We start from the raw sequence: 15,375 nt of genomic DNA on the forward strand, positions 1-15,375 counted from the left end.
GAATTGCACCTGGGTGTTTAACGTGTCGCAGGGTTCGCCGTGGAATCATCTCAAGCTGTGCTTTTTTTGTCCACACGCTGCGTATTAAATCAAGTCTCAAATTATTCGAGCTAAACTCGCTTAATCCACTTGGAACTCTGGTGATATAAAAAGCTCGCTCTGAACGTCTTTGACATTCACGTTTTCGCGGCCTCGTCCTTGCCGCTTCTGAGAAATAGCAGTCCAGCGGCTTTCCTTCAAGCTTGTTTGTTTCGGGTCGGTGGCTCAGCTGAGGCTATAACGCTCGTGTGATAAAGTCAGGCAGATATTTCCCTTCATGCCGAATGCAGTCACAAATGACATACGCCCGTTTACGTGACAAACCCTTGCTAATCGGCTGTGTCGGGTGGTGGCGGGTTTAACGACACATCAATATATTGACGCGATCTAACCCCCCCCCCCAAATAAAAAACAAACCTGTATTATGGACGTACGCCATGTCCCCCATAGACTTGGCGGTGGGGTTGGTGAGCCTCATATAGATGAAGGAGGCTGCTTGGGATACCCACCTGCAAGGCAAAACGCCGGCAGTGTCTTCGTGTAGGGAAGCACAGCAAGTAGGTTTTGCCACACACTTCTTATAGTCGACGTTTGAAGCGGGGGTGGGATGGTTTGGCCATCATGGTTTCCTCCCGCGCGTTGAAGTAAAAAAACACAAGAACCGGTCAAACATTCCATTGTGGTGACCGCAGTGTGAGAAGCTCTGCTCGGGCTCTCCGGGGCAAGGGAAATGAGCAATCTGCAACGAATTGGGCTGCAACGCACACGGCAGCCTTGCTCGCGATGGGAATTCAAGTGAACTCGACATTGAGAGCTAACGCCTGCAACAAACGCATCGTGCCAATGGACAGACGAGTCCAAAATTCCACCTTGAAGCGCAGAGCCTGGGAGTTGAGAGCCAAGTTTGAGGGGAGGAGAACAACAAGAACAACAACAATCATCCGCATTATTTATTCATAAGCTCGGGGACACACAAACTACCATTCTTGGAGTAACATAAATGCTTTTGTAAGGAGTGAATAAAAGATACATAAATCATAATTTTCAGTGCAATTAAATTCGCACCGCTTGCCACCTTGCCCTCGGGAGCATGGGCACTGGCCGCTGGTGGCACAATTAATCAGGTTTTTGTGACGATTTCGTGAACTGCAATTTCCCTCCCTCCCTCATCTGGAAGGGAACATGCAGTATAAACAAAGCTGGGATTGGCAGGGGTGATAAACGCGTGCATGGTTGCCGATGAACGCGATTAGGTGAAATGTTAAATGTGGCTCCTGTGGTTATCTCGGAGGGGGTCACAATCGGTTAATCCTGTCACCTCCAACAATCCAACCCAGGTCACGTTCATTCAAGTGTGCCACATAGCCTGTGTCTGTGCATGCCAGCTGTATATAACGTTGTTGTTTTTTTAATGACAGTTGTCGCGTTTAACGACTGTGTAGACATAGATTGTAAACCCATACGCGATGTCCCTTATTCTTGTACAGGGAAATTGATTTTTCAGGTCCATAAAGCGTACAGCCGTTTTAAATACGGGCAAAAAAACCCAAAATAATTTGTCTATTTGTCTGTGTTTCTCCCTTGTGATGGGACTTTGTGGGATGACCGTTGAGATGTATACGGGGTGACCAATAAGGTCTGAATTGGTCTGTAATAAGGTAGGGCACTGATAAGGGGTTAACATGTATGCAGTAGATGTAGTGTGGGGCATGTACTGGTAGGAACCTCCTGGTTACACCAGCCCACGGGAATATTGTGTCCGTCCGTCGTGCAGGGAGGGGCTGGGTGGGGAGGGAGGGGCTGGGTAGGGAGGGTGGGGCTGGGTGGGGAGGGTGGGGCTGGGTGGGGAGGGTGGGGCTGGGTGGGGCTGGGTGGGGAGGGGCTGGTCACCCCGTGGTGCCCTTATAAAACTCAACGTTTAACCTACTCACGCCGGCTTGTGTCCGCTTTCACAGTCGGCCATATTTGCGGAATACACCACGCCGCCGTTGACCCTGGCCACTGACCGAGCAACCCAACGTTCCTACCAGCTCCCTCCGCAGGAATGTGTTTATGTACACGACTGTGGGATCCCAGTACCCTAAAATCACCTCACAATGCTGCATCGTGAGGACATTGTAACAGTTTAAAATGTAATTCCAGCACTCTTCCCATGATACTAGCAATTGATAATTATCCCAAGAGTATTTACACCTGATAGTGTTCGTTCTTTCTTAACTTATTTAGTTGTGGCTTGCAGTTACATTTTAGTCAGCAAATGTGGGATGGGAAATGCGTTGATTCTGTATTTGTATGCCTGCTCCTTCAATCCAGGGTTTTATCGCTTATTCTGGTGTAACTGAGAGCGTATCTCCTCCCCTAACTTATCTTCTGATTTTTTTTGGTTTAGTTTTAGTTATCATGTATTTATTAATTAAATACTTGGTTCGTAAGAACTTGGAAGACTCAGTTTCCACTTCAGCAAATGGCTTTTCATCGTTTTTTTTCCCAGAGATGTCCAGTTATTCCATCTGGTCAAGTTTTCAAAAGTTACTAATGCCTAGGGCAGTCTCAGTCAACATTCCAACGTTGGATCAACGTTCCACGTTGACTGTGGGGTGATAACTTTAACACCCTGGCAAACGAGATGTTTCCAACTCAAGGGGCTTTCCAGGTGAAATATTGAATTAAAAAAAGGGTTTCAAGTGTTACATCAGGAACCTCCTCTTCATCTGAAATTATTTGACTTCTGGGCTAAATTACTTTTTGCAATAAGAAATATGCATACAATTCCTTTACCGGTACAATATTGAGATATTGTCTCATTCGTTATGGTTCCATTTTGGTTTCTTAAGTGATATCAGTTTTAAGGTATCAAGCTGACACGTTTTTCATGCTCCCAGTGCTTATCGTGTCATTGTATGCTAGGTTCATTGCCTATTCGTTTGTAGCTAGCAAGGACATTCATGAGATTTGTGAAAAATAGGTGTATATCTCATCGGATTCCTCCAGTACAAATACATGAGCACCTCTTTCAAAAAGGAGTCTAGAAATTAGACGTGGAGAAAATATAAATTATCCGCAGATATATTTGTTTTTGTAACCATAAAATTTGATTATTTCCCTCAGGATTTACAGGAATAGTATTAAGGTTTTCACCACAGAAATTACCTTTGCATATTGGCAGGAAACGAAGTCAAGACTGTAATGAATTACAGTAACGTAATGCAGTGTGATGACGTCAGGTGGAGGTAAGGTTGGGTGACGTCATTCATTCATCTGTTGGCGAGGGGCGTTTGGGGGGGAGGGCGGAGGGCTGTCATTCATTGAGCGGTGGTGGGGAGGGAGGGAGGGGGAGGATCTTGCAGTGACGTCACTCATTGAGTATTTGGCTGGCCTGGTAAAATGACGTCATTCATGATCGTTGGGTTGGGGTATGCTGACAAGCAGGATTATGTCACTAATTGGCAGAGGTGTGGACTCGAGTCATGTGACTTGGACTCGAGTCAGACTCGAGTCATGAATTTGATGACTTGCGACTCGACTTGGACTTGCATAACAATGACTTTGTCCCACCTATGAGATGTGGACTCGAGTCATGTGACTTGGACTCGAGTCAGACTCGAGTCATGAATTTGATGACTTGCGACTCGACTTGGACTTGCATAACAATGACTATGTCCCACCTCTGCTAATTGGTGTGTCGGGAGGGGGCGGGGTCCAGTGGGGATCACTTCAACCGTTTGTGCGTTTGACTGGATGTGCAATTATGATGATGTCACCGCATTTTGGAGTAGGCGTGTGTGTATTGCGAGTGAGAACAACAACAACAAAAACAAATTCGCGTGACAAATTGCAATTCGGTTCAACTTCCAACGTCTATACTTTTCTCAACCCGCCTCCTTATATATATCCACCTCGGTTTAGCAATCTCTCTTTAAACAATCCCATTCATTGGCCTTGGTATTCTAATGAGTGACGTCACTAAGCGCGAGGCTTGTCAGTCTCAATGAACGCGACTCCTTTAAGGTGGTGGGGGGAGGGGTGGTGGGGGTGGGAGGAGGGGTGGTGGGGGTGGGGGGAGGGGTGGTGGGGGTGGGAGGAGGGGTGGTGGGGGTGGGCGGAGGGGTGGTGGGGGTGGGGGGAGGGGTGGTGGGGGGTGGGGAGTGGGGGTGTCAATGAGGTGGGGGAGGAGCTTCTCGCTGTGATGACGTCACACGCACGTCCCCAGGGGATAGGGGGGGCGGGCGGGCGGGGCTATGGATGACGTCTTCGCGCGCGCTATTGGATCTCGCGACATCACGTGTCAGTTCGCCCCGCCCCCTTCCACCTTCACGAGACCCCCCCCCACCCCTCCATTGTTTCCCGCGCATTGTGAGCGGAGGGAGCTGAGCTGTGGCGGCAGCGGAGAAGAACGTCGTGAGGCGGACATTGCTCGCTCGCTCGGGGTGCGCGGTCGTCGTGTTTTTGAGGCGATGTTTGTTTGTTGTGATGACGGTGGGGACGGTGGGGATGGTGGGGGCGGTGCGGAAGGGGGGCGACGGTACGCGGGGCAGTAAATCGCGTCGTGAAGTTGGTGGTTTTGATGAGGCGGTTGTCGGTCGGTGTTGGCCTCCGCTTGTGGCGCTTGGAAAATGATCGAGGCGAGGTGTGGAGACGGTGTGTGTGGAGAGGGTTAGGGTGGTGTGGGGGGTATGGAGAGGTGTGGGGGCGGGGACGTGGTAAGGTGTGTTGGTGAGTGGAGCGGGTGTGTGTATGTGTGTGTGTAGACTGTTAAGGGGATGTGTGGAGAGGGTTCGGGTGGTCTCTCTGTGTGTGGAGAGGTGTGTGGGTGAGTGGAGGTCTCTGTGTGTGTGTGGAGAGGTGTGTGGGTGATAGGAGGGTTCGGGGGTGGTGTGTGGGTGAGAGGAGCGGGATGTTTGTGTGTGTAGAGGGTTAGGGGAAAGGGTGAAGGGTGAAGTATGGAGAGGGAGCAGTCGAGTCGTGGTGACCACTGCCTCCAACCCTATGGCCCGAGTTCTAGGCCTCCCCTAGGTCGACTCGGCCTCAAATGAGTACCTGGTGCAATGTGTAAACATTGCCACGAGGCTGGCCACCAACCTGTGCCGTGCCGGCCTTCTACTCGCTAACCACTTGCCCCCAAGTCTGTTCAGTTTGTATGGCTGATCTCTGTGTCTGTTAATCGTCATGTTTATGTGCGTGGAAGCTGACTAGATTGACGCTGGTGTGGAGGTGTTTGTGGCGTGTGTGATTGTAGAGACAGGTGGGTATGAATCAGTTATATTCGGATGGATGTGGAGGGAGTGTTAATAGTGTGTAGGTATGTGGAGATGTTTATGTAAAGGATTATTATTGAGGGCTGTGTCAATTGTCTAAGCTGTGTAGGTGTGTGGTATACAGGCCTGTGTGGTGGGGGTCTTCTGAAGATGTGTGTGTGTATAGAGGTGTGCGTGTAGGTGTCTGGAGATAGCTGGGGAGGGTGTCGAGAGCGTTGTGCGTCAATGCAAAGACTGTACAGTACACTGTAAGGGTGTCAGAAATCTCAGTCACGTAGCCCTTAACACCTGGATCTGTCCCATGACCCGTCGGCGACCTTTCACGCGTCCTGTGACCTCTGACCCTCTAGCCTCGCACAAGAGCTGTGGTAACGTCACCGCCAATGTTGTGGCGAATGGCGGCTGTTATTAGGATGTGCAGGTGTGTGCGTGTTGGTTTGTGTGTAGGGATGGTTATGGACCTTAAGGGATGTCTCCAGTTGTGTACGTGTGTATAGTAGTTCAGTGTTGTTTGCATGTGATTTTTTTTTGCGTGAAATAATGTGCCTTGGGGTGTGTATGTGGATGAGTGTATTATTGGTTTACATGTTTAATTCCCGGCCATGGCTAACAAAAGTGGTAAGTGTTTTCAAGGCTTGTGCTGGGCCTCTCCGAGGTTGATTTAGCATTAAATGAGTACTGTGTCTGGTGTGGTGTTTGAACGTGTTATGGCTAGGGTGACAAGTGGCTGAGCTTGGTGCTGACCAGACCACCCTCTTTTGTGCTATGCCGGCCTCAATACATACAGGGTGGCTGTAGATGTTTATACAGATATAGAGGACTCAGTCTTTAATTGTAGAGGTGCTTGTATAGACTCACTTATATTGTTAATAAGTATTAGTGTATGTGGGTTCATCTTGGTTCTTTCGGTAAAGTCACGTAGAAGGGAGATAATAAAATAATAAAAATTAAACATAATTGTATTATTTTTTTATGTTTTATTTTTATTATTTTATTATCTCCCTTCTACGTTACTTTACCGAAAGAACCAAGAAGATGAATCCCTGCAGTCACGAAAGCTTTAAATCGAAATGTACGTGGGTTGTTGAGTCTTCGCCGCTGTCAGCGCCATACTTTTTAAACAATGTCACGGGGATGTTATCTACCTGCTGTACAGCACACTTGGCTTAGGTAATGCCACGCTGAAAGTACCTATGATAGTGGCAGACATTGAACCTCGAACTTGGTGTGAATTTGGCTTGGCTGACGAGCTGGTTTTCCAGGCTCCGCTACCCAATTGCAGACACGGACAAAGACAAAGAATAATCCCCCTTTACTTTAACAGGCTTGGGGCAAGTGCTGTCAGCAAGCACTTATGAAACCCGGCATGGTACACGAGAGGGTGGATGTCCAGCACTACGCCGACCGCATTTGTCTCCCCAGTAGTGATGTTTACACTGCACCAGGTACTCATTCGAGGTTGAGTCGACCTTTTTGGAGGCCCAGGACCTGTTCAGATAATTGTCACTGGTGTTGACCGTAAGTGGGCATCGAACCCGGATCGCTGGGTTTATAACGCAGTGCGTTAACCCATGTGCCACCGCTCCCCACACAGACACGAACAAAGATACAACCATATGGGTCCATTGATCCATCCACACAGATATGCGTGCAAAGACAACTATCCACTGCACAGCCTGGATGAATTGTTGGGGTAATTGTTGTTGACAAACGCCTATTAACTCATAAATGGCTCGTGAGCGACCAGTGTGGCCAGTATCATGCTCGGACCAATTTTGTCTACCTAGTTCTGATGTTTACACGATGCACAAGGTGTTCACGTGAGGCTGTGCCGACCTAGAGGAAGCCCAAACCAGATGCAGGTTTAACTCGCTACTCATGTTAATCCTGCCTAAAAATCAAACTCCCATGACCGGGTTTGGTTTGATGTGGGGGATATTTTTCTGTGCTTGTAATGTGCCATTCAGGAGCTAGGTGTATTGAGAATGACTTATCGGAAATGGAAAATACGAGTGAAACAAATATTAAATGTTGTTTTTGTAATTTCTAACCTGCAGATTGCGTGAGCTTAGTAAAAATAAAGTCACATGTGAAATTAATTTTCCAATTGGTCCTTTGGCCTTGTACATTTTAATAGAGTAGTTCATTTAAAGCTAAGCTCCGAGAGCTTACATCCGTTGCTCTTCAATACATCAAAACAGATTAAAACCCTTTAATCTTCTTTTTTCCATAGGTGCTTCAATGGAGAGGGTTGAGAAGGCCTGGATCAGCTTGAAGTACAAATGCCACAGCTGGTTTAGTGAGTGTCGTGAAGCTGAGGGGTCGACCGCCTCTCATCCGGAGGGAGCTCCCACTGCCCAGCAACAGCAAGAATCGCCGGCTCACGAGAGCCCCGCAATGGCTGCGATGGAGAACGCCTCGGGCTTGAACGTGGAGGTGGCGGAGAGCGGTGACAAAGCCGCAAAGGGCGAAGGCGGCTCTGACATTGTTGTTATTGTGCCAGAGATCACGGTTGGGTTCAATTCTCCCCAGGATGGCGGCTCGGGGGCAAAACCAAAATCCAAAGTCGGTGCTGTTAACTCATTGAGAGATTCGTACTTCCGCCATGCTCCCTGGGCCAGCAAGAAAAAACGCTCCCAGAGCGGTGGTGGTAGTGGTGATGGCTGTGGCGGTGACGATGCTGCCGCCTGCTTGGATGCAGACGACCTTAATGTTCAGCCGAGGCTGGTGGGCGAAGAGGGCCGCGATGGTAGTGCTGACGCTGAGGTGGAGAGCGCAGAGGCGCGCGTGTGCACGGAACACCGCTTTGAGCAGACCCCCGCACGCTCGCGGACGCTGCGTAACCGCCTGCAAGACACCGTCGGGCAGTGCTTCCCACTGTGCGGCACCGGCGCGCGTCGCCACCACGCCTCGTATGGCGCTTGTGACAATAGCAACAACAGGCTGTCTGTCGGGCAGCTTTCGAGCAAACGCAAGATTCACTTGTCGGAGCTCATGCTGGACCACTGCCCGTTCCCAGCAGGCTCGGAACTGGCACGCAAATGGCACCTCATCAAGCAGCACACGGCACCAGTGGGAACGTCGGTAGGGCCAACGCGTGGGCCGTTCCTCACGGCTTCGCTAGACGTGGCGGAGGATGAGGAGGATGCCCTGCGGGAGCGCAGGAGGATGAGCATAGAGGAGGGCGTGGACCCGCCACCTGATGCACAGATTCACACCTTCGAGACAACGGCACAGATCAACCCGTTGTGCAAACTTGGCCCCAAGCTGGCACCTGGCATGAGCCAGCCGAACACACCGCCAGCGGGGCACAGTGGGGCCGGCGGCGAATCCGGCTCTGAGGACGATGAGCTGCCCCTTGCAGTGCTCGCGCCGCCCCAGAGACACCGGCTGGAGTCCAGCTCGGCGCTCATGTTCAGCCAGCTTCTCTGTCAACAGGTGCAGCAGCAGCTGCAGCAGTCGGCGGCGGTGATGGGGGCAGCGGCGGGGCCTGCGGTGGGCGGGCTGGTGCGCCTCGCGCACACGCAGATCGACTACATCCACTGCTTGGTGCCAGATCTGCTGGACATCACACAGAGTCCCTTCTACTGGGGCGTGATGGACCGGTACCAGGCGGAAGCATTGCTCGAGGGCCGTCCCGAGGGCACCTTCCTGCTGCGTGACTCGGCCCAGGAGGACTACCTCTTCTCTGTAAGCTTCCGGCGCTATGGCCGCTCGCTGCACGCACGTGTCGAGCAGTGGAACCACAACTTTAGCTTCGATGCACACGACCCTTGTGTGTTCCACGCGCCGGCTGTCACGGCGTTGCTGCGCCACTACAAGGACCCGAGCGCATGCATGTTCTTTGAGCCTCTGCTCGCCACGCCGCTCCACCGCTCGTTCCCCTTCAGCCTGCAGCGCCTGTGCCGCGCCTCCATCTGCGGCCGCGTCACCTACGACGGCATCGACGCATTGCCGGTGCCACACGTGCTCAAGGATTACCTCAAGGAGTACCACTACAAGCAGAAGGTGCGCGTGCGTCGGCTGGATGAGCCACTATGGCTGCGCTGATGACAACTGTACGGTGGTGGTGGTGGCAGCGCCGCAGGGTCCAGCACTGGGAGCATCGAATTCTCGGTTGGGTTTGTAACAAATTGTGAGTTAAGCTCGATCCTTATGCGCACGGTTTGTGCATTGTAAGAATGGATTATATATACGGTTCGTACGTGATTGATACGTAGAAACTGGAGTTTTGTCAACACCTTTGCAGCCACTGAAATTTCTACGTGCACCACAATGGCAAAAAAAGAAAATATTCGTGAATCCAATCGTGATGCCAATTTGTGAAAATTCATCAAAATATAGGAGAAAATTGTTCCAACTCCGCTGTTCACCTATGGATTTGGGGGGTGCACCTCTGAATAGAACCACCTGTGATATTATTTGCATTATTGACTCGTGTGAAAATACCTACACATTTTAATTCAACGTATGACAAGACATCAAGAATTTTACCTGCCTCAGCAACAGGTTGGCCAACCACACATACGGAAGTTTTCCTGTGGCAACTCGCAGCAGCATCAATTCTATACGGAGAGAAGAAATGGCAATATTCGTCACCACCAGCCAAGAAGATGCACTAACGGTGACTTAGGGGTTGAGGTGAGGGCTTGAGTTTGTAGCTTTACATATTACATGTGCAGGAGAGATATGATGTGTGTACTGCATATGTGAACACACGTATACACGCACGCATACAGGACACGGGTACAAATTAGAGGTGTAACAATTCTGTAAAAACCCGAATCGTGCGTTAATTTGTGTCTCAAAGAAGTGGTGATTTTGGATTCCTATATGTAAAGCTTTCACGTGACTCCTGCAACCACTGGAGGCCCCTCCATTCACAAAGTAACAAACACAAATATTTTCTTGAATCAAATCACCACCTTGCATTGGACCATTTGTCGAATACCGTGGGAATGAATCATTACACCCTTAAGTTAAAAGCTTTCTGTATTTTACACAAGGTCGCACCAACGAATTAGACTTTTGACTTATGTGTGTTGTATGTATGTGTGTACATTATTTGTGATTAATATATCAATATTTGTGTAAATGTATATATTCACATGCCAGGGCTGAGACTTTTGAAGTGTCGCATAAAATATTAGAAGTTCTCGTGTGTGTATATGTATATACACATATATGCACCATACTTCTAAGTCCTAACGCCAATGTGTGTAGCCATTGCGAATTCGCAAACTTAGAAAATGTTGAGTGCAGGTTTCTGTACCTTTTTATAATGATTACTGGCTACTGTCGTTTGACAGCTGGCTGACCAAAGGTAGACACTGACCACTTAGTGATTTTATTGTCGTGTGTTGTATTTGTATAACGGTGGGGAAAAAACGTGTTTCTAAAGTAATAAGAAACGATATGAGAATTGGCATGCAGTCTTGCGAGGGTAGTGGGGTCCTAAACCGTATTGTGCACTAGCAGAAAGCCAACAACCACTGTTGCTTGCCCTGCCTTACATACTTGCACATATTACAAGAGCGCCTTCAGAGCGCTATGAACCCACGTTGAAACCCTCCACCTTTATTAGCGTACTTAAAAGGGCGGTCTTTGTTGACGGTAGTTATGAAAGGAATATCTATCTCATGACTGGCCGTGAGGGCGCGTTAAGCCCTCTGGCGTGTGGGCCCTGCGTACGTGCTCCCTGCGATTAAAATCGCCCTGGCTTCAATCTCGGTTGAGCTGACCGTCCACGCTACTGCAATAAAATCCCGTGATCGCCAACTGTAGGTGCTGTGCATGCAAGCAGGGTGCTGGAGATTTGAAGCCGTGTGATTTTTTTTATATATCTCGAAGGAATATAAATAATAATACAAGTACTATGTGTAGAATAACCTCAATACATCTGTAACACTCCCTTTTTTAACTTGTGATCCTTTCCAACGTACAACTTTACAACTGCAATGTACACTTACTTCAAAATACCGTGTCAGAAACATGTTAGCTTCTGTTCTCTGCAAGCAGGCATGTGATAAACCTTTTTTAAGTTGAGAGGGCAGGTAGCCATGGGAACCTGCGAGTAGCCAAGGAGCCCAGCAAGGTGATTATTTGAGCAGGGTACAGCTTTACAGCATTCCCCGCCATCAAATGTTTGAGCAGAAACAACTGCACCTGCCCGTGATGTACTCACACCCATGTACTTACTACGTGCAGTGTAAGTACCTTGCTACTCTGCATAGATTATTTGGCTGCTATAAATATCCACATGATAAGCCACTTCTGAAAACGAGCTAATAGCTCAGTGGGCTTTCCCTGGTGAATATAATAGTTTCGAGTTTAAATAGTTGGCAGGATTACAGGCGTGTTTAATTTCGCCCAGCGATATGACAGGGTACTGGTTTACACTGCTTCAAGCACCCAGCCATTTATTAAAATGGTGTAATCTTGAAACAATCCAGATATTCAGAGCTTACTGTATACTCATTGAATGACACAAGAAAAGTATTGTCCACAGCCCTCTGAAACGTGGACATTTATGAATTGCTTATGATGACGATTGCTTACACTAATGTTAAATGTTATTTACATAAGGTTATCCACACATGGCAGTTCTCAGTCTGGATAGGTGATCTTGTTTGGTTGAGTCATAAATGCCATGATGAGACAGTGAGGCGGAGTTTGCCCTGTGTCTTTTGAGACGGGCGATGAAACTTAAAATGTGTTCGGAGTTAACGCAAGAGCGGGTGGCACTTGCTAGACTTCTGTAACCAGAAGTGCAGTTGACATTAAACAACAATTGGTCGGCTCTTTCCCTCAGCCTGAGCGGCGCACGCGCAAAATACGCGTGTGAACATCGCTACCACCACCACCACCAGAGGCCGTCATAAATCCGCAGACTCTGGTGCGATCGGTTTGTGAACGTATGCAGGTGGCGCAGCCATGCGGTCACGTTGGTTTGTGGTCGAAGGCACTTCTCACTTTGATTTCAATGTCACATTTTTGTAAGCGCCGACTTCCGCCTCTGCGGCCGCCTTCCACGTCTCTGGTTCATGGGCTTGAGCAGATATCTCAATCGCCAGCGCCACCAGAACCGATTAAATGTAGCGGGATGTTTTGTAATACAAAAAAAGCAATGATACTACTGATGGCCTATTCATTTGAAACATTGATCACATTTTACTTTTATTGACCTTATAATTACATTGATAACCACTCAGGTTTTACCAGGGTGGAACGGTAACGCAGTGGTTCGTGTGCTGTATTGTGAACCTGGCGACCTAAGTTGAATTTTTGACCATTGCTAACAGCATTGATGAGTGGTGAGTGATATTGGAACCAGTTCTGGCTGCCCCATACTTCACCAATAGAGACAGGATGGGAAAGCCTTCATCCAGCATTGGATTGAAAGGTGGCTATGAATTATAATTACCGGGACTCCTCTATTTACGAATGAGTTAGGTTTCAGAGGTCTGTTAAGGCTATTTGTAAGTCCAACTTTACTCCTGTCGATTCCAAACATGTACGGCATGTACACTAAACACGGGGAATGGCTTTAAAAGTTGGATAATCTCCTGTAGATGTAGATGCCAATGGTTCTTCATGTTCCGTGGATGTAGATGCCACCACCGCCATCTCTGTGCGGCAGAGGTCGCAATCGGTTACCCAATACCCGTACCCTTCCCGATACCCAGCTACCCGTACCCGGCCGGGTACGGGTACCCGTTTGCGACCCTGGTGCGGCCGGGTACGGGTAGGCCGTGAGTCACTGGTGAGTAACCGTTTGTCACTCATTTCCCAACGTCTTGTCTCTTCTCACAATTCAAGTTCCTAGAATCAACCCACCCGCGCCTGCAACATGGCTTCATCCCAGAGGTCGCAATCGGGTACCCGATACCCGTACCCTACCTGTATCCGGCCGGGTACGGGTAAGGAATCAAAACCCGTTTGCGACCTCTGCTGTATGGTAGTTAAACTTATGACACTCGGTCCGAACAGACAACTGGACATACGGGGACAGGTTTGTTCGTATCTCTGAAAGTTCGTAAGTCGAATGTTCGTAAGTAGAGGAGTGTCTGTATGTGAATTTAATATTTAATGCTCTCCTGTGTTATTCATTTCTGCTCTAACACATTTATTGGATTGCCCAGTGCCGGTGTGAGCAGGTGCCACACACTGTTGCAGTCGTCGGCACTGCGAGTGTGACCTGCTTTGTGGGGTTTTCAACTTGTATCAATACAGAGAGACGAGTACACACGGAAAGATGTGCCTACAATTGCAGCTGGACACAATTGCGGTGTATGTGAATTGTTTTTTTGTAGAATATGTCCGAGCCAGTGCTCTGACCCCAGCTCCACACACACACACGTGGAGCTGTAGTTTGGTCGTTGTACTCGTTATAGCTGTGAGCATTTAGTATTTGTTCGCGTAGTCACTGTTCGTGGTGCAGTTTGGCAGGCCAAGTCGCCGCCGCTACTGCTGCTGATGAAGTTAATTTATGAACACGGAATCGCGTTATATGAGCCTTGCACTCCTGCTGATGTTTAATTAAAGCCTAGCTTGGTTCTGAGCTGGTAATAGCCGAGTAGCTTTTACATCACCTTTTAAAGGACGTGTCACGTTTTACGTGCTGTACTCTGTTGAAGTCTCCCATCTGAATCGTCATCTGAACTTGCTGTAGATGTAGGACGTACACTAAACTGTGTATTTGTGCGTAGTCACATTGTCGTGTATTTTATTGTTTGTACAACGCGTTTTGTTTATTTGCCTATTGCACACATGAAAGAAGCAGCTGGTGAAGCGTCACTCAAAGCACAGCCATATTTGACTGAAGTCGGGCGTGGTGTGAACCCTACACGCGCAGCCGTGATTTTGTCTCGTTGCGCCAGTAGCCCAGGGCCAAGGACTCGAACGACACCAACTACATATACGCAACGGTACAGGTTTCAACAAGGCAAAAAAAAATGTCACGATTCTCGCTTGATGGAAAACCTGTGGAACCAGGCCGCACGCGTTCCCTGCGTGTTCTTCCTTGCAGAGATACTTCACGTTGAGTGTGGGTCATTGGCCTCTTGTCTTTTGCGCCGGAGACGGGTTTGAACCCCCCCTCCCCCCCCCCCTTAAAAAGTGTGGCTTGCGTGCTGCACGGCTTGAATAGTGTGCTGTGTCCCGTACCGCGCACCGTGAACCACTGGGTTATTTGCACTGCTGTTAAAACGACTGCACAAGTGCTGTATTGTGGGTTTGCATCCTTGCTATACCAAGGCACACTACTTAACTGTTTAATAAAGTAGCACTGGACGGTGCAAAATTACACCACCATTCTGCTTTGCTTTCATACGGAACGAAAATATGGCAATGATGATTTATTTCTGTAAAATTCTAAATGTGCTTTCTGCGTATTTAAGCGCGTTCCGGCTGTGTGGTATTATCAATGCGCTGCCGATATTGTTGCGGAGCGGGGGAAACGGGGGAGTGTGGGAAATTCCCAGCAGTTTTAATCTCACTCATGGCACGATAGAGCTCGTGACTTCACGGGTCTCTGAAGGAGGAACACAACGAGCAGCCTCTTCCTGCATGCACAGTACAATAAATCAGTGTGGGTGATGAGTCATGCATGGTGAGAGGGGCAAATTATAATAATGGGGGGGGAAATCCATTCGCATTAGGAGCATGAAGAGGTGCATCATTGGCAGCAGCAGTCGGTGAGCTCGATGTATCAAGCATTATTGTACATAATAGTAAATGTCCCAAGCCAATTAAAACATGATGGATGCAATGGGAATGTAATGCCTGAACCGAGTTGAAAAGAGAGTCATTCTCAGCTTTGACGGATGGATTTCCTGCCCGTTGGCGGTGTTCCCATGCTTCAGACTCGGAGCAATGACTGCCAAAGTGGCTTAAGGAGGTGTGGCTTGGCTGATCAGCTCCAATAATATGATTGATCATTCACTAATAGTCTCAAGTTACAGTGCGACTGCACAAAACAACCCATGTTCGGAAATGAAATGAGAAAATTCCAAATTCCGTATTATCCACAACGTCTAGCAGCGCTTGTGAGGATGGTGCACGGCCAAGTGTGGATACGAGT

General features: G+C 48.6%; 1 protein-coding gene across 2 annotated transcripts; it reads left to right on the top strand.

The window, feature by feature from the left end:
• Positions 1 to 4,276: 4,276 nt before the first annotated feature.
• LOC144933477 (suppressor of cytokine signaling 5-like) lies at positions 4,277 to 14,635 on the top strand. 2 transcript variants are annotated; one of them, XM_078858280.1, is made up of 2 exons: positions 4,277 to 4,437; positions 7,528 to 14,635. In XM_078858280.1, the coding sequence occupies exons 1-2, from the start codon at positions 4,278 to 4,280 to the stop codon at positions 9,342 to 9,344; spliced, it is 1,977 nt and encodes a 658-aa protein (XP_078714406.1). In that variant the 5' UTR covers position 4,277; the 3' UTR covers positions 9,345 to 14,635. The 2 variants fall into 2 exon arrangements, with proteins under 2 accessions (XP_078714406.1, XP_078714407.1); XM_078858281.1 differs by having other exon boundaries at positions 4,371 to 4,466.
• Positions 14,636 to 15,375: the final 740 nt, after the last annotated feature.

This window comes from Lampetra fluviatilis, chromosome 7 (genome assembly GCF_964198595.1).
Source record: "Lampetra fluviatilis chromosome 7, kcLamFluv1.1, whole genome shotgun sequence".
In the NCBI taxonomy this organism is placed as follows: domain Eukaryota; kingdom Metazoa; phylum Chordata; class Hyperoartia; order Petromyzontiformes; family Petromyzontidae; genus Lampetra; species Lampetra fluviatilis.

What these genes read in the sequence shown, in the direction of transcription:
- LOC144933477 (XM_078858280.1), top strand. Translation starts at nt 4,278, where the DNA reads ATGGATGACGTCTTCGCGCGCGCTATTGGATCTCGCGACATCACGTGT. An exon ending in CGGCAGCGGAGAAGAACGTC is followed by an intron (nt 4,438 to 7,527) that starts GTGAGGCGGACA and finishes TTTTTTCCATAG; the next exon opens with GTGCTTCAATGGAGAGGGTT.